The sequence below is a fragment of the Gymnoscopelus microlampas genome (genome assembly GCF_963454915.1).
Source record: "Gymnoscopelus microlampas genome assembly, chromosome: 15".
Classification (NCBI taxonomy): Eukaryota; Metazoa; Chordata; class Actinopteri; order Myctophiformes; family Myctophidae; genus Gymnoscopelus; species Gymnoscopelus microlampas.
The window spans coordinates 9,648,695-9,673,303 of NC_139952.1; the positions used below are offsets into that span (position 1 = coordinate 9,648,695).

At 40.3% G+C, this 24,609-nt stretch overlaps 2 protein-coding genes across 2 annotated transcripts in view; both read left to right on the forward strand.

The window, feature by feature from the left end:
• Positions 1–1,724: 1,724 nt before the first annotated feature.
• Positions 1,725–24,609, forward strand: part of LOC311061639 (uncharacterized protein) — a gene marked incomplete at its 5' end in the record, with an annotated part of 278,554 nt that continues 255,669 nt past the window's right edge. The window contains 4 exons of the mRNA XM_084080330.1: positions 1,725–1,840; positions 2,036–2,470; positions 4,440–4,832; positions 6,618–7,007. Of these exons, the coding sequence (XP_083936456.1) occupies positions 1,725–1,840; positions 2,036–2,470; positions 4,440–4,832; positions 6,618–7,007 (1,334 nt within the window). The remainder of the gene's footprint in view (positions 1,841–2,035; positions 2,471–4,439; positions 4,833–6,617; positions 7,008–24,609) is intronic.
• Positions 17,520–24,609, forward strand: part of LOC311061185 (uncharacterized protein) — an 89,868-nt gene continuing 82,778 nt past the window's right edge. The window contains exon 1 of the mRNA XM_084079743.1: positions 17,520–17,618. The gene's annotated coding sequence lies outside the window, so the exon portion shown is untranslated. The remainder of the gene's footprint in view (positions 17,619–24,609) is intronic.

Consider the following 24,609-nt stretch of genomic DNA (forward strand, 5'->3'; position numbering starts at 1 on the left):
CAACAGTTGCACATCAAATGCTGAAAATCTGGGGAGGAAGTGACAACAAGGACCTAGATTACATGTTCTATTTTGATATGAAAGAAATGTCCTGCACCACAAACCCCATGAGTTTGGAGGATCTTCTCTTCAATATGTTTAGTGAACCAGATGAAGCAAAAGAAGATGTTCTGGAGGACATAAAGAGGAATTCGGAAAAGGTTACTATCATTTTTGATGGACTCACAGATCTCCCCTCTGTCTCATTGATCAAGAGACTTGTTGATGGGGACCTGCTTCCAGAGGCAAAGATTGTGCTCACATGCAGACCAGAGGTTGAATCAGAAAACTTCCTATTCGACTGGGCTTCTCTCAGAGTAGAGGTGAAAGGCTTCAGCACAAAGTCCATCAGAGAATACTTGGATAAGATGTTGAACGCTGAGCAGATGAGCAATGTTTTGAACAACTTGGAGTTGTTCAGTCTTTGTCATGTCCCAGTATATGCACTGATGGTGGTTGCCTTTTTTTCTTTTACAAAGAAAGGCATGCCTCAAGAATCATGCACACTGACTGAAATATACATTGACATTCTTTGCTGTTGCATTCAAAAGTACGATGAAATGGCAATACCCAAAAAGAGTCAACACGATAGAGATTACAGTGAAGCAATATTTGCTTTGGCAGAATCTGCTTTTCAGGCAACTAAAGAGAAATCTGTAGATTTAACAGCACTGTCCTGTAAAAAATGTGGTGTTCATTCAGCCTTCCTGAACACACATGGAGAAAGCTGTGTTCATTCAGCCTTCCTGAACACAATTAAAGTTCAAGCTTCACCTGTGATACGAAAACCTCATTCTGCATTTCTCCACTATACCATACAGGAGTTTTTTGCAGGGTTGTTGTTTTTGAAGAATCCTGACAAACTACCCGACTTTCTGAAACAGTGCTGCACTGAAGAGATGAAACACATGAAACATGTGATCCCTTTCTTGTGTGGTTTGTATAGGGAGAAAAATCTTGACAATTTGAAATGTCTGGCTCCAGATCTGCAGTTGAAGGACATATCTAAGACTTTAATCACAGATGTGGTATCCAGATTTCACAGTGACAATGATGACAGCAACATACTGTTCTTATGCCAATGCTTGCATGAATCTCAGTCCATTGAGGCCTGTCTTCTCTTTCTGGACAAACTGGATTATTGCCTTGATTTGAGCGAAGAGAATCTTGATCCTCACCATTATTGTGCTGTGTCTTATGTAATCAGTCGGTCCCAACAGAGAAAAGTACAGCTAAAACTCAAGGACACTGTATCAGAACAAGGACTGAGATTAATACTTGGCTGCCTGAAAAATGTACAACTGGATGGGTGAGCATGTATTTTCACACTATGGTCTACAGTTTATCTAATTGTGGATGTAATTTGGATGCTAAGCTTTTAAATCTATCAATTCTATCAACTGGTACAGAACCCTGCAGGTAGTACAACATGAACTGTGAAGTAACAAATATATTACAGTAGGGCCCTACTGTAATGTTACAACATTTTTTAATTATGGAGTGAGAAGTCTCACTTCAGGAAAACCTTTTCTTCCAGGTGTGACACCTTGAAAAGCCAGCTCTGGAAAGCTCTACTTCTCACTGAGGAGGAGATGGACTACAACGGCTTACTTGGCCTTGGTGGAAATGAGTTGCACCTCCCAGTCTATGGTAAAAGACAAGTGTTTGAAAGAGCAGTAAAGGTCATGCAGAACAGTCGTTTGAGGGTTCACCTCTGCCTCCTCTGGGAAAGGAAGACCACTGCCTGTCAAGATCTGAGATGGACCCTGTTGGAGTCTCTGCGTCATGTCGGCACACTAAGGTGTGTGATTTAGTGTAATGTTGATAATTTATTCTTTTCTTATATTTTTATAACTTCCCATTTGCCGCTTGAATTACTGACCTTTGAAACATGTTCTTCAGAAGAAAATCCTGAAATAAATGTAATTACAGCCAAACGTTACTAGAAACTTCCACAAATGTGTTATGTGATGTTTGTTTGAATACTGCTATTAAGTTTCAGAGACGCATCCAGAGTTGCAGACTCACCGTTTCAGGACCAATTCCCTGGATTACTGGAGGGGGAAGAAAAGAAGCTCTTACTAGATTTGTGCCTGGAGGCAGCAATTAAGAAGAGGGAAGTCTTTCAGAGTTCAGTGAATACACTCCTGTCATTGTTCTCCGTTTACACTACGAGATATGACATCCTGCTTGATCTTTACCTACATTTCAGCAGTAAAGGAAATAAACATGATCTTCCAATTCTGAAGCCACTTTACCCCCCAGCTCCTACAGTCTGGTCCATAGACCTATCAGAGAGAAAGGTCTCTGTCTTCCTAGAATGCTTGAAACTCCAACCAGAGAAGAAACTAGTTGAGTTGAGAGGCTGGTCAGATGAAGAGGGTGAAGTGAAGACTTTCCTTCAGTGTCTACCCTACATTTCAAAGCTGAGGTAACTGACATTGTTTTATATTGAATACGTTTACTCAATGAAAAAACTACAGAAAGGGTGTGGTCACAACTTTAAGTGGCAACAAACCACCACTCCGTTCCCATTGAAAAGCATTGGCAGAAACCGCCCTCATTGGTAAAATTCCAGTTCGGTGTGACCACACCCTAACTCCCAAAGTTATTTGAACATGGTAAGAAAGGACTTTCAAGTTATATTCACAGAGCTGTTTTTCTTTTTTAAGTAAAACCCAGCTCAGAGGATTTTATTTTTTGCAGTGTAAGGGCATGGTCAAACCAAACTATGCCTGCTGGACGATAAACTCAGGTTGTGCGCGGCTGACTGTTTTTTGCAGCCAGCGCATTCTAAAAAACGGAGTAGCTTGTAGCGCCTTCTGTCCCAATAACCTCTCACTCACTTTCAAGACCCTCCCCGTAGCCCGCACCACCTTCTGTCTTGACGTTGCCAGTCAACCACTGGTGCACCTCGGCATCTGTCACTTGCTTTCAAGCCCCTCCCTCCCCGTAGCCTGTAGACTAGCCCAGTTACGCTGCGACTTTATCCAACTTTATTATGCGGCCGTGGCTATGTTTATCAAACTAGATCTCAGGTGTAGTCTATAATGGACAGGCGGAGAATTTGGGTTCATGAGACCCTCCGAAATAGGAAACAAGAAGGGGATTACTGGCGACTGGTCCAAGAGCTTCACTTTGATGGACGGTTCAGATTATATGTTAGAGTGACGCTTCGACTCACCCGATTGGACAGAGGGGGAAAAGTAGCATCTGTCTTGAGCATTTATCTGCTTCTCATTTGTCTACACTCATAGGTAGAATAAAACTTTGTGCCCTAAGAGCATTAATAGTTTTCTGTTGAAAAATACTTTTAGTATATATACAATTATGTAGGGATATAACAATACCAAAGATTCACGATACGATAATATCATGATAACCCACAACACAATATTTATCAGTATATTTAAAATAATTGAATAAAATGAATTATGTTCTAAAGAAAATTCATTTTTATGACAAGATCAGAATAGGGATGCTATGGTTCATGTGATTAATGAGATACACTCTGCTTTAGCTTTTGTCTCTGAGCTGGCAGCTGATAGGTTGCTCTATCATTTATCATTCACTTTAGGCTTTTGATCACACCTTGTATAAACTTTCATCGTAAATAACTTTCACGTGTGACACCAAAAGATCAATTTTAATTGGCCCAAGGAGATATGAACACCAGCACTTCCCAGAGTCAGTCTGGTGTCCAAACAGCCTTGACATATAATTTATTGAAGCAGAAGCACAGAACACAGATGCCCAGAGAGTGGGCGTATACTAGAAAAGTAATATGAAAGTACAAATACTTTCCCTCTGAGTGGGTAAAAAAGTACCAGGGGCGAGAACTTACAGATAAGATTGGAATGCCCATCTGGCATTCTACAGACAATAACATTGACAGAGCTACACACAGTATGGTCTCTCTGTGTCTGGGGCTTTACACGCTCAACAAGATTATTAAATGAATATACTTATGCATCAGTTAGATGAACACATCATAATTAAGAAAAGCACTTAAGCTAGATGGCAAGGCTGTTGCTCAGCCAACAACAAGTCAGACGTTTAGCTATATAACCGGTCGATCAGCGAGAGAGCCACTACAAAGTAGAGGCTGTTTCACTCTCATTACTCTGCTGCTGTTCAAACAAAACAATACCATTTTCAGCCTGAATACCTTTGGTAGATGCTGAGACATTCCACGATAATATTGATAATATTTTTGCATCCCTAAAATGATTTACAGTATGTTCATACATACATACACATCCACCTTCCTATTTTATAAAATCTATTCAAAATTGAAGTTTGATCTTTTTAGCTGCACATTATTACTTTTTTGACTTTCAGAAACACTTTTAGGTTCTTTGATCAAGTTTGTTTATGTTCTTATTTTTCATGATCTACAGGTTTACTTCTGAGAATCAAACGGGACACAGATTTCTGATGAATGTGTGTTTACAAGCAGCTCTCCATGAGACGGTAAACACCCAAACAATAGAGGAAGTGTTTTCACTGTCTGAATATTGGCATCACAAATGGGACTTCCTTCTGGACTTGTATTCTCATTTCAAAGACTATGAGACTCAAACACACACAAGAGTACTTCTAGCATTACAACCATTTTACCAGTCAGCTCCTACAGTCTGGACAATAGACCTCTCAGAGAGAAAGGTCTCCCTCCTCCTAGAGGTAATGAAAGTCCTGCAACAGAAGGGACCAGTAGAGCTGACAGCCTGGTCAGATGAAGAGAGTGAAGTGAGGACCTTCCTTCAGTGTCTACCCTACATCTCAGAGCTCAGGTAACTGGCATTAAAAATATTGAATTTCACCCTATTTATGCTTGACTTTAAATCACAAATGTATATGAAAATAGTCAAGAAGAAATGTCAACGGTACAATTAAATGAATACTTCTCCCTCCAATGCACTTTTTCTTTCTATCAATTACTTACCTGTGGAGTCTTGAATTGGGGTCATCCTTCCCCGGGTTCTATGTTCCCCACTTACCAATCCAAAAACAATGAGAATACTTGAATTAAAGAAAATAGGGGTTCAGGAAACAGCAAAACTATATGAAAATCTATTTATTAAAGAATTTCGCCCGACGTGTTTCTTACCTTTTTTATGATGTTTTGATATCCTAGGACGAGTGGTACAGTAGAAAAATGTCATAACTCCATCCCGGGTCCGCCACAGCTAAAAACCTGAGCCTATGGGACTTGCTCTAAATCGTGTATTTTAATAGCTTTTTAGCGCTGCCAACCGCTCTATACGTGGCTTTGACTCGGTGTCTGTGTGTCTGTGTGTCCGTCTGTCTGTGTGTCCGTCTGTGTGTCCGTCTGTGTGTCCGTATGAGCCCGGGATGAGCACGGCAAAGAAGCAACACATACAAACACACACACGGACTTGGAGATTGCCTATGCCATCTCTCCTCTCATTTGCCACACGTGCCACCGGTTATCAAAGAGGGGTCCAGGGACCCCCAGGGACGTCCGCCCGTATGAGCACGGGATGAGCACGGGATTTGAAACAGCTATAACTCCAGTTTGCAGCATGCCACCAAGTCCAAATTTGGTATGTGGACTTAGACCACCAATACGGGCCGAGCATGAATTGCTCAAGCCCCGCCCCCTCTGTCTTCACATTGGCTGGCCTTTAAACAGCCATAACTCAAGTTCGCAGCATGCTACGGAGTACAAATTTTGGACATGGACTAAAACCACCAATAGGGACAAACTGTAATTAATTAAGCCCCGCCCCCTCTGTCTGCCCATTGGCTGGGCTTTAAACAGCCATTATTCCAGTTTGCAGCATGCTACCAAGTACAAATTTGGTAAGTGGACTCAGACCACCAATAGGGACGAACTGAAATGAGTGAAGCCCCGCCCCAAAGGCACCGCTTCCTTCACACAGGGTGTGATTTTTTTTGTTTTTTGGGGTGAGATCTGATATTCATAGTGCTAGAACATTTGCTAGAACGTGATTGTCTTGAATGTGCCCCACAGGAAGTCTCGCTTTAGTAAGATAAAATATGTGATTTATAGCAAGTCCCATAGGCGCAGGTTGTTAGCTGCGGCGGACCCGGGATGGAGTTATAACATTTTTCTTCTGTACGATTCGTCCTAGGATATCATAACATCATAAAAAAGCGTCGGGAGAAATTCTCCTTTAACTCCAACACAGCTGTCGGAGTATAATCTTACTTCATTAATGTGATGCTTCATTTTGTTACTGGATGTGTCTGTGTTAGGTATGGGTGTCTGTGTGGTGTGTATGCAAATACGTAGGTGTGTGAGGTTATGGAGATGATTGGTGAGGCTCTTCTTGGCCGTATTCTGCTTCTTCATAACATACATTTGAGGAGCGAGAATTTTAAAGCCTTGATATTTAAATGACCATTAATTGCAGCCGCCACAGTTATGAACTCCTAGCCAATCTTTTGCTGTGCTTCATAAATCACACATGAGCCCTGTTGTGAGATGATTTCTGAAGTCGACGTTAGATTGACAAATGAAGGCCACTGTTTTATATTGATGAATCAAGTTTTTATTTAATGTAGATTCTGTTTATTTTAATAATCTACAGGTTTACTTCTCAAAAACCAGGACACAAGTTTCTGATGAATCTGTGCGTGCAAGCAGCTCTCAGCGAGAGGTTAAACACACAATCAATAGAGGAAGTGTTTTCTCTGTCTGATTATTGGCATCACAAATGGGACTTCCTTCTAGACCTGTACTCCCATGTCATAGACATTGAGACTCAAACACACAAGAGTGTTCTTCCAGCCTTGCAACCAGTTTACCAGTCAGTTACTGCAGTCATGTCCATAAATCTCTCAGAGAGAAAGGTCTCCCTCCTCCTAGACGTGCTGAAACTCAAACCAGAGACGAAACCAGTAGAGCTAAGAGGCTGGTCTGATGAAGAGATTGAAGTGAAGCGTTTCCTTCAGTGTCTACCCTACATCTCAAAGCTCAGGTAACTGGGATTGTGTTGCATATTGAATAAGGTTATCCTATAATAAGTTGACTGTAACACACAAAAAAAAAAATCTATAGAGTATTTTGTTGTTTTGTTTTGTTGTAGTAGGAGTCTCCCTGTCTCTTCAGCTATTAACCCTTCAATTGTATCAGGGGCATTTTTGATCCGTTTTATATTTTAGACAGGTAAAAAGTACACTTTACATTTCTTTATTGGAACAAGGCATCATGATTTCCTTAGAAACAGCTATTTTAACGCAACAAAATGAATCACAATTTTAGTTCATTCTGATAGTCTCTATAAAAAAAGTTACATCTGTGGTGTTAAGGGTCAAATTTGACCCGCCAGAGAAATGTTGCTCAATTCCCCCCAAATTGTCAATATTCAATGTTTACATGTTTGAGAGAAACGTGTTCTCAATTAGCATTCGCTATTAGGAGTAAAATAAAGTTTGGGTTTATGAAAAATAAATGACTTTTTACCTTCTATGGTATATATATAGGGGTCAATTTTGACCCTTAACACCACAGATGTCACTATTTTTAATAATATTAACAATTTTTAAAGTTAAAAAAATAAAACAAGTATTTATTTTGTATTTATTTTTTAAGTGTGTTCCAATATTAGTCTATTATAGCTAGATAACATTATCCATTGTCTTCATTATAGGAAATGTAATGAGTGAATTAACATTTTTATAATTGAAAACGAGATATATTGAAAGATGATACCCTAACCCAAAATAATATTTTGAAAAGTGTTTACATGGATATGAAAAAATATTTTTTGAGTATTTTGGGCTGAAAATTTTGACCCGCTAACTCCAAAAGTGTATGCAGGTTTCACAATGCAAGGGTTAAGTAAACAGAAAAAGCATTTTTAGGTTGAGATACCAATTGTGTCCAATCAGGAGAGAGAACTCACACAGGATACAGAATAAACAAGTGAAACTGGAAGTGATGACACAAAGAAATGAGCTGAAAAAAATTGAACTGGAGCACTATAAAATTCAAGCTGATAAATGGGTACTCTCTTTTTATTCGCTGAAATTTGCAACCCACCTGAAATTAGTTTTCTGTTTATTAAAGAGCTGGATCAACGGGGAGACCCCTGTTAATGAACAAACACTCTATAGCAATGATTACTATAGGAATATAATGCTTTAACCTTTTAAGAAAAACCTTTTTGTTTTAACCAAAACATGTCACTTACCCTACCTTTAATCTCTTGAAAAATGCTCTGAGAGATCATAATCATATATTTTTTTATAATCTACAGGTTTACTTCTCAGAATCAAACAGGGCACAGATTTCTGAAGAATCTGTGTGTTCAAGCAGCTCTCAGCGAGAGGTTAAACACACAAATAATAGAGAAAGTGTTTTCACTGTCTGAATATTGGCATCACAAATGGGACTTCCTTCTAGACTTGTACTCCCATTTCAAAGAATATGAGACTCAAACACACAAGAGTGTTCTTCCAGCCTTACAAACAGTTTACCAGGTCTGGTGCATAGACCTCTCAGAGAGAAAGGTCTCCCTCCTCCTAGAGCTGCTGAAACTCCAATCAGAGAAGAAACCAGTAGAGCTGAGAGGCTGGTCAGATGAAGAGAGTGAAGTGAGGATCTTCCTTCAGTGTCTACCCTACATCTCACAACTCAGGTTAATGTGTTTACTTTCTTTTATCCACTACCCCTCAGTCAACCTACATAGTGCCGTGCTACGAGCTTGTAGATCTGCTATTTTTGAAAAATCGTCAAAATGTGTGCACATCTTTGAATATATATATTATTTTAAAGCGGACATTTGTAATTCAAGTTTTTTGCTTCTGGGTGGTCCCTGGAACTAAATATTTTGAGATGGGGGTCGGCAGCCAAATACATATCATTTTGGGGGTCCTCAACATGAAAAAGTTTGAGAAGCACTGATATAGAAACATGTTTTTTCACTGTTGGGATTTAGAAGACATTTGTAGAATCTTAATTGGTTAATGGGTCTTAATGGGTTAACCACATGAGCCCCATATCATACTTTGTCTTATTACCATGTCATGTGTCACATAATGTTATGAGCTGGTAGATTGTCTGTTTTCACTATTTATTTTTACTTTTTCAATTTTATTTATTTCATTATGTGTTTTTGGAAAATGTTCACCTATAATTATATGACCAAAATAGGGAAGCTAGGTTGAACGTGGTTAATACAAAGAGCTGTGCAGCATATCCATGAAAGAAACAAAAAGCAGACAGAACAAGAGAAAGTATGATTTGTCATCACTGTTACAGTAGGTGGAAACGTTGTATGTCCAAAACCGTTACTTTTCAGGAAATGGAAAAAAGAACCTGTGTTCCAATGGATCCAATGTAGTTATTATTTATTCACAAGCTCTTGTTAATACTTTTCATTGGTTCAGTATTTATAAAACTCACACTCACTTAACCACTTTCAACCTGCCTTCACTTTTTTTTGGCATGTCAATATTAGGTGACAATTATCATCAATTAAAAAAAAGGAAAATTGAAAAAAGAAAATGGCAGATTTACAATCTCACAACACACCATTATGTGTTGTGAGCTTGTGGATCGGCTATTTTGTTTGCTACTTTTTCATGACACTACGCTGAACTGTAAATTTGGCATTAATATATGAAAAAACAAAAACAGATGCATATAGATACACGGCTTCTGTCAGACAGTGGCAACATTCTATGCATGATACAAACAATCATAAGAATATAATCAGATAATACATGAATCACTCAAAGAATATGTTATCTCCATATGATACTATAGGTGTAAGCATGAATCACTGCTGAGTTGTGTTATGCCATTGTTATCAGGACAGCAGTGTTGTGGTCTTTTCCCAGGACAATGGTTACACTAACACTAGACCACAAAGTACAGAGAAATAAAGTTTAAGCATTAACCCATTAAGACCTGAGGCCCATTCTACAAACGCCTTCTAAATCAGTAGTTCTCACACTTTAAAGATATTACAATAATGTTCAAAAAAAGTGACGCGCTGTGAACTTGTAGATCTGCTATTTTTGAATAGCCACCGCAAAAATCTAAAACGACATGGCTTTCCCGGTTTTAATGGGTTAAGAAGTATTAGTAATGTACATTTTCTGATTCCTTCATTTTCCATTGACCTTTTCCACATCAAATCTGATGGATACATTGTCCAGTGTCCATCATTTTTTGGTTCTGTTTATGATCAGAGATCAGCATTTCATGTTGGTTTCATTTGATCTGTTGCAGTGTTCAAGATCCATCAGGACAAACCAAGTTCCTGGGGAAGCTCTTCTGTGAAGCAGCAGAACGGGAAGAAGAGACAGGAGAGAAGATTCTGGAACAGTTGTCTTCTGTGTGTAATCACAAAACATTCCCCTTCATTGACGAGTCTGTTGATTTGAAGTATGATTGTGATCTACTACTGGACCTATACTCCCAGGTGAAGAACTATGAGACTCAAACAGGCAGAAGTGTTCTTCCAGCATTAAAACCAGTTTACCAGTCAGCTCCTGCAGTCTGGTCCATAGACCTCTCAGAGAGAAAGGTCTCCCTCCTCCTAGAGCTGCTGAAACTCCAACCAGAGAAGAAACCAGTAGAGCTGACAGGCTGGTCATATGAAGAGAGTGAAGTGAGGATCTTCTTTCAGTGTCTACCCTACATCTCACAACTCAGGTTAATGTTTTTACTTTCTTTTATCCACTACCCCTCAGTCAACCTACATAGTTAGTTGACTGAAGACCCCCAAGGCTCCATACTAGGTCTTTTAGTGTTTCCCTCTATTCCAAATCTGCGATGCAGTGTGAACTTAAAGATCGTCTATTTCTGCCCAATGTTCGCCCCCAGAATAGGGACGTTAGGGTTCATATTGTTTAATGTTTGTCTACATATAAATCTGTCTACCTTTTCTATAGATAATGAGGTGCGATTAATGTGCTTGATGGAATTATGACCTGATTATTCGTCAGTTTTGGTGCACTGAATTTAAAGGAGATAAATATAATGTTGTATTCTATTATAAAGAATTATAATAAAATGAGAGAAAGAGATTATTTAATGTTTTAACCCATTAAGACCTGGAACGTATCTGTGTAATTCTTTTGTTTGAGCTAAAAAGCATTATTTTACACTTTGGATATTCAAAAATAGCAGATCTACAAGCTCGTAGCGCGGCACCGAGTGCCGCGCTACGAGCTTGTAGATCTGCTATTTTTGAAAAATCGTACGTTTTTGCTTCTGGGTGGTCCCTGGAACCAAATATTTTGAGATGGGGGTCGGCAGCCAAATACATATCATGTTGGGGGTCCTTGACATGAAAAAGCTTGAGAAGCACTGATATAGAAACATGTTTTTTCAGAATACTGTTGGGATTTAGAAGACATTTGTAGAATCGGCTTCTGGTCTTAATGGGTTAACCACATGATCCCCATATCATACTTTGTCTTATTACCATGTCATGTGTCACATAATGTTATGAGCTGGTAGATTGGCTGTTTTCACTATTTATTGTCTCCGCCAGGCCGAAGGCATGGTGGAGAGTATGTTTTCGTTTGATTTCCTTTGGTTCCACCAAGCTAACATTGGTCAAGCTTCACGTGACACGTGACAATATGTTGAAAGGGTGTGCTTTGATTGGCTAGCGAGACACATGACGAAATACATACCTATAAATAGGTGAATCACTTCGAAACATTGCATTGCATGTTTCGAAGTGACATCAGTGCCATCAGCCAAGCTAACATTTAGTCAGGAGATATTAGCAGAAACAGTTCCAATCTTGGAATAAATTCTTCACCAATGTGGGTCTGCTGGCGGAGACTTGTGCTCCGAGGAGCACATTTTCTAGTTTTTATTTTTTTGATTTTATTTCATTATGTGCTTTTGGAACATGTTCACCTATAATGACATGCCCAAAATAGGGAAGCTAGGTTGAACGTGGTTAATACAAAGAGCTGTGCAGCATATCCATGAAAGAAGAAAAAAACTGAGAGAACAAGAGAAAGTATGCTTTGTCATCACTGTTACAGTAGGTGGAAACCTTGTATGTCCAAAACCGTTAATTCCAGGAAATGGAAAAAATAACCTGTGTTCCAATGGATCCAATGTAGTTATTATTTATTTACAAGCTCTTGTTAATACTTTTCATTGGTTCAATATTTATAAAACTCACAGACACACTTAACCACTTTCAACCTGGCTTCACTTTTTTGGGAATTTCAATATTAGGTGACAATTATCATCAATTAGAAAAAAGAAAATGGCAGATCTACAATCTCACAACACCATTATGTGTTGTGAGTTTGTGGATCGGCTATTTTGTTTGCTACTTTTTCATGACACTACGCTGAACTGTAAAATATGGCATTAATTTATGAACAAACAAATGCATGGAGATACAAGTCTTCTGTCAGACTGTGGCAACATTCTATGCATGATACAAACAATCATAAGAATACAATCAGATAATAACATGAATCACTCAAAGAATATGTTATCTCCATATGATACTAGGTGTAAGCATGAATCTGCTGAGTTGTGTTAAGACATTGTTATCATGACAGCAGTGTTGTGGTCTTTTCCCAGGACAATTGGTTACACTAAGGGCAAGTACACACTGCAGGACATTAGGTCCGATATTGCTGTCGCCGACATTTTTTGGCGCTCGCCGTCAAAACCTCCCAATCTGACACAGATCGGCCTTTGATCGGCGAGATAATGCTCGTTGTGTGTGAAAGGCTCTGCGACACGATGTGGCCGCGATTCTCCGCTCTGCGACGGCTTTCCGACCGTTTTCAGATAACTAATCTGTTAGATATTCAGGTGTCTCGCAGACTGAAAATCATGCAATGTGAAAGGGGCTCCGATCAGCTTGCGAGGAGATGCACGCTACAGCCAATGAGAGCACATTACAGCCACCGTGGCTATGGAAGGTCTGTGGACCTGACCACAACAAACAGATCCTCATCATCCCCCGCATAGTTACCGCCCAGTCCTGTAAATATTATTATAAAACAGAATGAGTGAGAGAGGGTGCTAGAAGAGGGGCTGTTTATTTGAGACTATTGCACAGAGAGAGAGAGAGAGAGAGAGAGAGAAAGACACAGAGAGCGAGCGATCTGTGTGTGTGTGTGTGTGTGTGTGTGTGTGTGTGTGTGTGTGTGTGTGTGTGTGTGTGTGTGTGTGAGTGTGAGTGTGTGTCGTTTGTGAGTGAGTGTTGCCAGATTTTGCGAGAGAAATAAGCAACCAGGTTTGTGAAAACAAGCCCAACAAAAGCGACTATGAGCACTTTAAGCCTATATACAAATACATTGGATACTTGAAAATAGACGATCTACAAGCTCACGTTGTAGATAGGCTATTTTTAAAGAAGCCATTTTTTTGGGGGGGGGGGGGGGGGGGGTGGAATATTTACAAAATCCACACAGATCTTGAATGGGGGTCTATGGCACAACATTATTTCAGAAGGGGGAGGTCTGCGCCTCTGTGGACAATTAATTATTATTATTAATTTGGGGGTCCTTGCCATGAAAATGTTTGAGAACAACTGGTTCAAACAACTGTGGTATCTTAAAACCACAGCCTTACAGGTTTTAATGCACTATACTGATTGCCAACAACGCCATATTGTAAAGATAGTTTGATGTTCCAGAGATGTGAATGAATGGTGAAGAATGGATGAGACATCACTCCGTAGTGAGGTTCGTTGCTTCGGATTTATTTCATGGAACAAACAGAGTACAAGCAGTTTTCTATGGAGACCCTGAGGTCCACACAGGCGGCCCTTCGGCCCTGACTAGCACACTAAAGTTAGTTACATTTCAGTCCATCTTTTATAGTAGTGATTACATAGAGAATAAGAGGATGTACGTGTTGGGTGTGTCAGCCCTGTAAGGTGAACCCCCACCTCCCCTGGCTCTCCACATTTGCAACTGTAAAGAGCCAGGAAAGGAGAGGTGTCAGCCTTGATGACAAATGGATAGACGCACTGTCTCCAAGATAAGACAATAGTCAATGCTAATTGTACCCCCACCCGGCCAGGCCCGCAACCACCCACAATACACTCTTCTGTCTGCAGCTTACTTGTGAAGTGAAGTCATCTTACATCTATGAAATATACTACAGACCCCCCACGGGAGACACTAAACGTCTTCCGCAAAAACGTATATTTCCAAAAGAAAAACAAAGAACCGCCCCCCATGAAACTTACTGGAACACAACCAGGACAAAAATAAAACATTCAGGAATACTAAATAGCAAACAACATCCAATACAGAACAATGCACATACAAGAACCAAGATTACATAGTACAGTGACAAGGTGACTTACAAATAGACAGAAAACTCATTCCCTGATTCCAATTAGCGTGCAGGATCCCTCTGTTAGTCCTTTAAACTCCAGGATAAAACATTACACAGCTAACAAGCACAATGGAAGCTGACAGCATACAGTTGAATCATCACTCACCAACCGATAACACCACCCCCCAGGTCAATGTCCCCCCCGCCGAGCCACCAAATTATACTCAAAGATAGCCTAATACTTATCCCTAAGCTTACACCGTACCAATAAGTACAAATGACAGCTACCAACGGAAGTGCCCACAGTGAAAAGACAAGGCAGTGTACCCCCAATGAAATAACAAAAACACAAAGTAAGCTCACATTAAATACCAGAGACCAGAAAGTAAAAAAATATCCTCACAAACACTTCCGCCATGGCAGCCCTCGCTCCACAGTTTAAACCCCCATCATCACAAAAACATAACCCCAGGTCCCGTATGCACAATGTCCCGCTCGATAATGTCTCTCTGTAGTCTCCCTCAATGTCATCTTCTCGCCCCAGCCGCTTTCCCCAGTGCAGTCTCCAGATTTTCCAACAGATAGCTGCAATTTTTACAACAGCACGCTCTACTTGCGACCGCAGAAAATGTTTTAACACACTCCCCACGAAGAACCCCTCATCGCCGGTTCTACGTTCTGCTGGCACCCGCTGTCTCCCGTCCATCCTCACAACATTACCCGCCACGAGAGAACCCCGTCGATCCACAGGTTCCCCGCTCTGCCGTCAGCACCGCAGCGCGCTCCTTTAGCGATCGCAGAAGATAATTTGTGCAGCCAGATGAGTCGAACAGCCGTCCTAGATCTGGTCATGATGAGGGCCTCTCCCCGTAGATCCTCGAAAAGTTGTCGTCATGTCGTGCCGATGTCCTCCTTGCAGTGGTCCCCCCATGTCGCCGGAAGATAGCATGATCCTTCCACCGCAAGGCCCCGTCCGCGCATGTCCTTTCGACGCCTGGCTCAGCATTCCTGGAGATTGGCGTCCCGCTCCCCAGATAACCAAACCAACGCGACTGCCGACTTAAACGCCATATGTGGTATCTTAAAACCACAACCTTACAGGTTTTAATGCACTATACTGATTGCCAACAACGCCATATTGTAAAGATAGTTTGATGTTCCAGAGATGTGAATGAATGGTGAAGAATGGATGAGACATCACTCCGTAGTGAGGTTCGTTGCTTCGGATTTATTTCATGGAACAAACAGAGTACAAGCAGTTTTCTATGGAGACCCTGAGGTCCACAAAGGCGGCCCTTCGGCCCTGACTAGCACACTAAAGTTAGTTACATTTCAGTCCATCTTTTATAGTAGTGATTACATAGAGAATAAGAGGAGGTACAGATGTGCCACTTCAAAACTTCACATGTCCTGCCATCGCCAAGACAGTAAATTTTCAGGGGATTCCCAGGGCAATAAGAGGGACAAAGAAGGGCATTTAAAATGCTGAATTATTTTGATGATCACTGCTTTTATGATGCTAATTAATTTGAGCAACTGGTCAAATCACCTTTCGCCTCATAATGAGTCTGACACCTTCTTAAACACACATTCTTTTGTTCTCATGTATATGGATGTCTGTTGAAGGGAAAAACGGGGGTGTGTAGTGACAACTTCTTTTCAGGGGCAAAACAGTGCATTTTAAGGGCAGAAAAGGGAGGAAAAAAATCCATTTTCAGGGGACTTTCAGGGAAAGAACAGTAACGTGTGAAGTTTTGAAGTGGCACATCTGTACGTGTTGGGTGTGTCAGCCCTGTAAGGTGAACCCCCACCTCCCCTGGCTCTCCACATTTGCAACTGTAAAGAGCCAGGAAAGGAGAGGTGTCAGCCTTGATGACAAATGGATAGACGCACTGTCTCCAAGATAAGACAATAGTCAATGCTAATTGTACCCCCACCCGGCCAGGCCCGCAACCACCCACAATACACTCTTCTGTCTGCAGCTTACTTGTGAAGTGAAGTCATCTTACATCTATGAAATATACTACACAACATTAGGAAACAAGGCCAAAAAAGCAACTACACTTTCAAGCAACTTTACAGAAAAACAATCCCAAAGTCGCTTATAATAAGCGGACATGGCAACTCTGTCACTGACCGCTTCTGTGCTCTTGACGTGAGAGCGAGAGAGAGAGAGAGAGAGAGAGAGAGAGAGAGAGAGGGAGAGGGAGAGAGGCATATCACGGGATATGTCGATTAAAATGAATTGGAATAAACACAAATGTATGTATTGGGTCTGACTCTTGAGATAGCATCCTAGTGAACTATCCTACAGTGTGTCAGCCCTTGTCGGGGATCAATCGTGTTGTGAAAACCACAACAACATTATGACAGCCGATTTCAAGAAATAAACTCCTGCAATGTGTTCTGCTTAACGATCAGATGACTCCCCGACCACTTTAAGGTCCTGCAGTGTGTACCTGCCTTAACACTAGACCACAAAGTACAGAGAAATAAAGTTTAAGCATTAACCCATTAAGACCTGAGGCCCATTCTACAAATGCCTTCTAAATCAGTAGTTCTCACACTTTAAAGACATTACTATAATGTTCAAAAATAGCAGACGTACAAGCTTTCAGCGCGGCACAAAGTGACACGCTGTGAGCTTTTAGATCTGCTATTTTTGAATAGCCACCGCAAAAATCTAAAATGACATGGCTTTCCTGGTTTTTATGGGTTAAGAAGTATTAGTAATGTACATTTTCTGATTCCTTCATTTTCCATTGACTTTTTCCACATCAAATCTGATGGATACATTGTCCAGTGTGTCCATCATTTTTTGGTTCTGTTTATGATCAGAGATCAGCATTTCATGTTGGTTTCATTTGATCTGTTGCAGTGTTCAAGTTCCATCAGGACAAACCAAGTTCCTGGGGAAGCTCTTCTGTGAAGCAGCAGAACGGGAAGAAGAAACAGGAGAAAAGATTCTGGAACAGTTGTCTTCTGTGTGTAATTACAAAACATTCCCCTTTATTGGCCAGGAAGACAGGAAGTATCACTGTGATCTACTACTGGACCTATACTCCTATGTGAAGAACTATGAGACTCAAACATGCAGAAGTGTTCTTCCAGCATTAAAACCAGTTTACCAGTCAGCTCCTGCAGTCTGGTACATAGACCTCTCAGAGAGAAAGGTCTCCCTCCTCCTAGAGGTGCTGAAACTCCAACCAGAGAAGAAAGCAGTAGAGCTGAGAGGCTGGTCAGATGAAGAGAGTGAAGTGAGGATCTTCCTTCAGTGTCTACCCTACATCTCACAACTCAGGTTAATGTTTTTACTTTCTTTTATCCACTACCCCTCAGTCAACCTACATAGTGCAGCGCTACGAGCTTGTAGATCTGCTATTTTTGAAAAATCGTGAAAATGTGTGCAAATCTTTGAATATATATATATTCTTTTAAAGCGAACATTTGTAACTCAAATATTTGCTTCTGGTGGTCCCTGGAACCAAATATTTTGAGATGGGGGTCAGCAGCCAAATACATATCATTTTGGGGGCCTTGACATGAAAAAGTTTGAGAACCACTGATATAGAAACATGTTTTTTTCAGAATACTGTTGGGATTTAGAAGACATTTGTAGAATCGGCTTCAGGTCTTAATGGGTTAACCACATGAGCCCCATATCATACTTTGTCTTATTACCATGTCATGTGTCACATATTATGTTATGAGCTGGTAAATTGGCTGTTTTCACTATTTATTTTTACTTTTTTTATTGTATTTATTTCATTATGTGTTTTTGGAAAATGTTCACCTATAATGACATGCCCAAAATAGGCAAGCTAGGTTGAATGTGGTTAATACAAAGAGCTGTGCAGCATATCCATGAAAGAATCAAAAAGCAGAGAGAACAAGAGAAAGTATGCTTTGTCATCACTGTTACAGTAGGTGGAAACCTTGTATGTCCAAAACCGTTACTTTTCAGGAAATGGAAAAAAGAACCTGTGTTCCAATGGATCCAATGTAGTTATTATTTATTCACAAGCTCTTGTTAATACTTTTCATTGGTTCAATATTTATAAAACTCACAGACACACTTAACCACTTTCAACCTGGCGTCACTTTTTTTGGCATGTCAATATTAGGTGACAATTATCATCAATTAGAAAAAAAGGAATATTGAAAAAAGAAAATGTTAGATCTACAATCTCACAACACACCATTATGTGTTGTGAGCTTGTGGATCGGCTATTTTGTTTGATACTTTTTCATGACACTGCGCTGAACTGTAAAATACGGCATTCATTTATGAACAAACAAAAACAAATGCATGGAGATACAAGTCTTCTGCCAGACAGTGGCAACATTCTATGCATGATACAAACAATCATAAGAATACAATCAGATAATACATGAATCACTCAAAGAATATGTTATCTCCATATGATACTATAGGTGTAAGCATGAATCACTGTTGAGTTGTGTTATGCCATTTTTGTCAGGACAGCAGTGTTGTGGTCTTTTCCCAGGACAATGGTTACACTAACACTAGACCACAAAGTACAGAGAAATAAAGTTTAAAGGGGCTACACCGTGAATTTCATTTTTTTTTAGGTTTTTAGTATTTTTTGGGCTACCCAGTGTCTCTTGTACCCCAAAAATATTTTTTTTTAACATTCAGTCATTCATGCTCATTTCATGGATTTCCTGAATGGGCGTGTCTGAACAGGCCATTTCAGAATGGCTGTGCTAGTGATGTCACTTGCACTGATTTTGCATTGACGATGGCCAGACAGAATTGCTCAGTGGCTCCCCCCTGCCCAATAGGACGTTTTGGTATTGCAGCTGAAAAAGCTTGGAATGACAGACAGTCAGATTGTGAGAAAAAATATCTGGATGTTTTTTAGGCTTACAACCTGTTTAAAACGTATTAGGGGGCAATATTTATATATAATATATTTTTTTTTAATTCATGGTGTAGCCCCTTTAAGCATTAACCCATTAAGACCTGAGGCCCATTCTACAAATGCCTTCTAAATCAGTAGTTCTCACACTTTAAAGATATTACAATAATGTTCAAAAATAGCAGACGTACAAGCTCGCAGCGCGGCACAAAGTGACGCGCTGTGAGCTTGTAGATCTGCTATTTTTGAATACTCACCGCAAAAAATTTAAATGACATGGATTTACCGGTTTTAATGGGTTAAGAAGTATTTGTAATGTACATTTCCTGATTCCTTCATTTTCCATTGACCTTTTCCACATCACATCTGATGGATACATTGTCCAGTGTCCATCATTTTTTGGTTTTGTTTATGATCAGTAGGGGTGTAGGGGTGTGCCGATTTTTTTCCAAAACGATACATATCGTCGCGAAAACGTATCGCGATATATCGCGGGACGATATATCGGCACACCCCTAATGATCAGAGATCAGCATTTCATGTTGGTTTCATTTAATCTGTTGCAGTGTTAAAGGTCCATCAGGACAAACCAAGTTCCTGGGGAAGCTCTTCTGTGAAGCAGCAGAACGGGAAGAAGAAACAGGAGAGAAGATTCTGGAACATTTGTCTTCTGTGTGTAATTACAAAACATTTCCCTCTATTGGCCAGCTAAACAGGAAGTATCAATGTGATCTACTACTGGACCTATACTCCCAGGTGAAGAACTATGAGACTCAAACAGGCAGAAGTGTTCTTCCAGCATTAAAACCAGTTTACCAGTCAGCTCCTGCAGTCTGGTCCATAGACCTCTCAGAGAGAAAGGTCTTCCTCCTCCTAGAGCTGCTGAAACTCCAACCAGAGAAGAAACCAGTAGAGCTGAGAGGCTGGTCAGATGAAGAGAGTGAAGTGAGGATCTTCCTTCAGTGTCTACCCTACATCTCACAACTCAGGTTAATGTTTTTACTTTCTTTTATCCACTACCCCTCAGTCAACCTACATAGTTAGTTGACTGAAGACCCCTAAGGCTCCATACTAGGTATTTTAGTGTTTCCCTCTATTCCAAATCTGCGATGCAGTGTGAACTTAAATATCGTCTATTTCTGCCCAATGTTCGCCCCAGAATAGGGACACTAGGGTTCATATTGTTTAATGTTTGTCTACATATAAATCTGTCTACCTTTTCTATAGATAATGAGGTGCGATTAATGTGCTTGAATGAATTATGACCTGATTATTCGTCAGTTTTGGTGCACTGAATTTAAAGGAGATAAATATAATGTTGTATTATATTATAAATAATTATAATAAAATGAGAGAAAGAGATTATTTAATGTTTTAACCCATTAAGACCTGGAACTTATCTGTGTAATTCTTTTGTTTGAGCTAAAAAGCATTATTTTACACTTTGGATATTCAAAAATAGCAGATCTACAAGCTCGTAGCGCGGCACCAAGTGCCGCGGTACGAGCTTGTAGATCTGCTATTTTTGAAAAATCGTACATTTTTGCTTCTGGGTGGTCCCTGGAACCAAATATTTTGAGATGGGGGTCGGCAGCCAAATACATATCATTTTGGGGGTCCTTGACATGAAAAAGCTTGAGAAGCACTGATATAGAAACATGTTTTTTCAGAATACTGTTGGGATTTAGAAGACATTTGTAGAATCGGCTTCTGGTCTTAATGGGTTAACCACATGATCCCCATATCATACTTTGTCTTATTACCACGTCATGTGTCACATAATGTTATGAGCTGGTAGATTGGCTGTTTTCACTATTTATTGTCTCCGCCAGGCCGAAGGCATGGTGGAGAGTATGTTTTCGTTTGATTTCCTTTGGTTCCACCAAGCTAACATTGGTCAAGCTTCACGTGACACGTGACAATATGTTGAAAGGGTGTGCTTTGATTGGCAAGCGAGACGCATGACGAAGTACATACCTATAAATAGGTGAATCACTTCGAAACATTGCATTAGATGTTTCGAAGTGACATCAGTGCCATCAGCCAAGCTAACATTTAGTCAGGAGATATTAGCAGAAAAAGTTCCAATCTTGGAATAAATTCCTCACCAATGTGGGTCTGCTGGCGGAGACTTGTGCTCCGAGGAGTTAGTTTTTACTTTTTTAATTGTATTTCATTATGTGCTTTTGGAACATGTTCACCTATGATGACATGCCCAAAATAGGGAAGCTAGGTTGAATGTGGTTAATACAAAGAGCTGTGCAGCATATCCATGAAAGAAGAAAAAAACTGAGAGAACAAGAGAAAGTATGCTTTGTCATCACTGTTACAGTAGGTGGAAACCTTGTATGTCCAAAACCGTTAATTTCAGGAAATGGAAAAAAGAACCTGTGTTCCAATGGATCCAATGTAGTTATTATTTATTTACAAGCTCTTGTTAATCCTTTTCATTGGTTCATAATTTATAAAACTCACAGACACACTTAACCACTTTCAACCTGGCTTCACTTTTTTGAGAATTTCAATATTAGGTGACAATTATCATCAATTAGAAAAAAGAAAATGGCAGATCTACAATCTCACAACACACCATTATGTGTCGTGAGCTTGTGGATCGGCTATTTTGTTTGCTACTTTTTCATGACACTACGCTGAACTGTAAAATATGGCATTCATTTATGAACAGACAAATGCATGGAGATACAAGTCTTTTGTCAGACTGTGGCAACATTCTATGCATGATACAAACAATCATAAGAATACAATCAGATAATACATGAATCACTCAAAGAATATGTTATCTCCATATGATACTATAGGTGTAAGCATGAATTTGCTGAGTTGTGTTATGACATTGTTATCATGGCAGCAGTGTTGTGGTCTTTTCCCAGGACAATGGTTACAGTAAGGGCAAGTACACACTGCAGGACATTAGGTCCGATATTGCTGTCGCCGACATTTTTTGGCGCTCGCCGTCAAAACCTCCCAATCTGACGCAGATCGGCCTTTAATCGGCGAGATAATGCTCGTTGTGTGTGAAAGGCTCTGCGACACGATGTGGCCGCGATTCTCCGCTCTGCGGCGGCTTTCCGACCGTTTTCAGATAACTAATCTGTTAGATATTCAGGTGTCTCGCAGACTGAAAATCATGCAATGTGAAAGGGGCTCCGATCAGCTTGCGAGGAGATGCACGCTACAGCCAATGAGAGCACATTACAGCCACCGTGGCTATGGAAGGTCTGTGGACCTGACCACAACAAACAGATCCTCATCATCCCCCGCATAGTTACCGCCCAGTCCTGTATTAAGTTAAACATTATTATAAAACAGAATGAGTGAGAGAGGGTGCTAGAAGAGGGGCTGATTATTTGAGACTATTGCACAGAGATAGAGAGAGAGAGAGAGAGAGAGTGTGTGTGTGTGTGTGTGTGTGTGTGTGTGTGTGTGTGTGTGTGTGTGTGTGTGTGTCGTTTGTGAGTGAGTGTTGCCAGATTTTGCGAGAGAAATAAGCAACCAGGTTTGTGAAAACAAGCCCAACAAAAGCGACTATGAGCACTTTAAGCCTATATACAAATACATTGGATACTTGAAAATAGACGATCTACAAGCTCACGTTGTAGATAGGCTATTTTTAAAGAAGACATTTTTTTTTGGGCGGGGGGGGTGGAATATTTACAAAATCCACACAGATCTTGAATGGGGTTCTATGGCACAACATGTTTTCAGAAGGGGGAGGTCTGCGCCTCTGTGGACAATTAATTATTATTATTAATTTGGGGGTCCTTGCCATGAAAATGTTTGAGAACAACTGGTTCAAACAACATTAGGAAACAAGGCCAAAAAAACTACACTTTCAAGCAACTTTACAGAAAAACAATCCCAAAGTCGCTTATAATAAGCGGACATGGCAACTCTGTCACTGACCGCTTCTGTGCTCTTGACTTGCGAGTGAGAGAGAGAGAGAGAGAGAGAGAGAGAGCGAGAGAGGGGGAGAGGGAGAGAGGCATATCACGGGATATGTCGATTAAAATGAATTGGAATAAACACAAATGTATGTATTGGGTCTGACTCTTGAGATAGCATCCTAGTGAACTATCCTACAGTGTGTCAGCCCTTGTCGGGGATCAATCGTGTTGTGAAAACCACAACGACATTATGACAGCCGATTTCAAGAAATAAACTCCTGCAATGTTTTCTGCTTAACGATCAGATGACTCCCCGACCACTTTAAGGTCCTGCAGTGTGTACCTGCCTTAACACTAGACCACAAAGTACAGAGAAATAAAGTTTAAGCATTAACCCATTAAGACCTGAGGCCCATTCTACAAATGCCTTCTAAATCAGTAGTTCTCACACTTTAAAGACATTACTATAATGTTCAAAAATAGCAGACGTACAAGCTTGCAGCGCGGCACAAAGTGACACGCTGTGAGCTTTTAGATCTGCTATTTTTGAATATTCACCGCAAAAATTTAAAATGACATGGCTTTCCTGGTTTTTATGGGTTAAGAAGTGTTAGTAATGTACATTTTCTGATTCCTTCATTTTCCATTGACCTTTTCCACATCAAATCTGATGGATACACTGTCCAGTGTCCATCATTTTTTGGTTCTGTTAATGATCAGAGATCAGCATTTCATGTTGGTTTCATTTGATCTGTTGCAGTGTTCAAGATCCATCAGGACAAACCAAGTTCCTGGGGAAGCTCTTCTGTGAAGCAGCAGAACGGGAAGAAGAAACAGGAGAGAAGATTCTGGAACAGTTGTCTTCTGTGTGTAATTACAAAACATTCCCCTTTAATGTCCAGGTAGGCAGGAAGTATCAAAGTGATCTACTACTGGACCTATACTCCTATGTGAAGAACTATGAGACTCAAACAGGCAGAAGTGTTCTTCCAGCATTAAAACCAGTTTACCAGTCAGCTCCTGCAGTCTGGGCCATAGACCTCTCAGAGAGAAAGGTCTCCCTCCTAGAGCTGCTGAAACTCCAACCAGAGAAGAAACCAGTACAGCTGACAGGCTGGTCAGATGAAGAGAGTGAAGTGAGGATCTTCCTTCAGTGTCTACCCTACATCTCACAACTCAGGTTAATGTTTTTACTTTCTTTTATCCACTACCCCTCAGTCAACCTACATAGTTAGGTGACTGAAGACCCCCAAGGCTCCATACTAGGTCTTTTAGTGTTTCCCTCTATTCCAAATCTGCGATGCAGTGTGAACTTAAAGATCGTCTATTTCTGCCCAATGTTTGCCCCAGAATAGGGACGCTAGGGTTCATATTGTAAATGTTTGTCTACACATAAATCTGTCTACCTTTTCTGTAGATAATGAGGTGCGATTAATGTGCTTGAATTAATTATGACCTGATTATTCGTCAGTTTTGGTGCACTGAATTTAAAGGAGATACATAT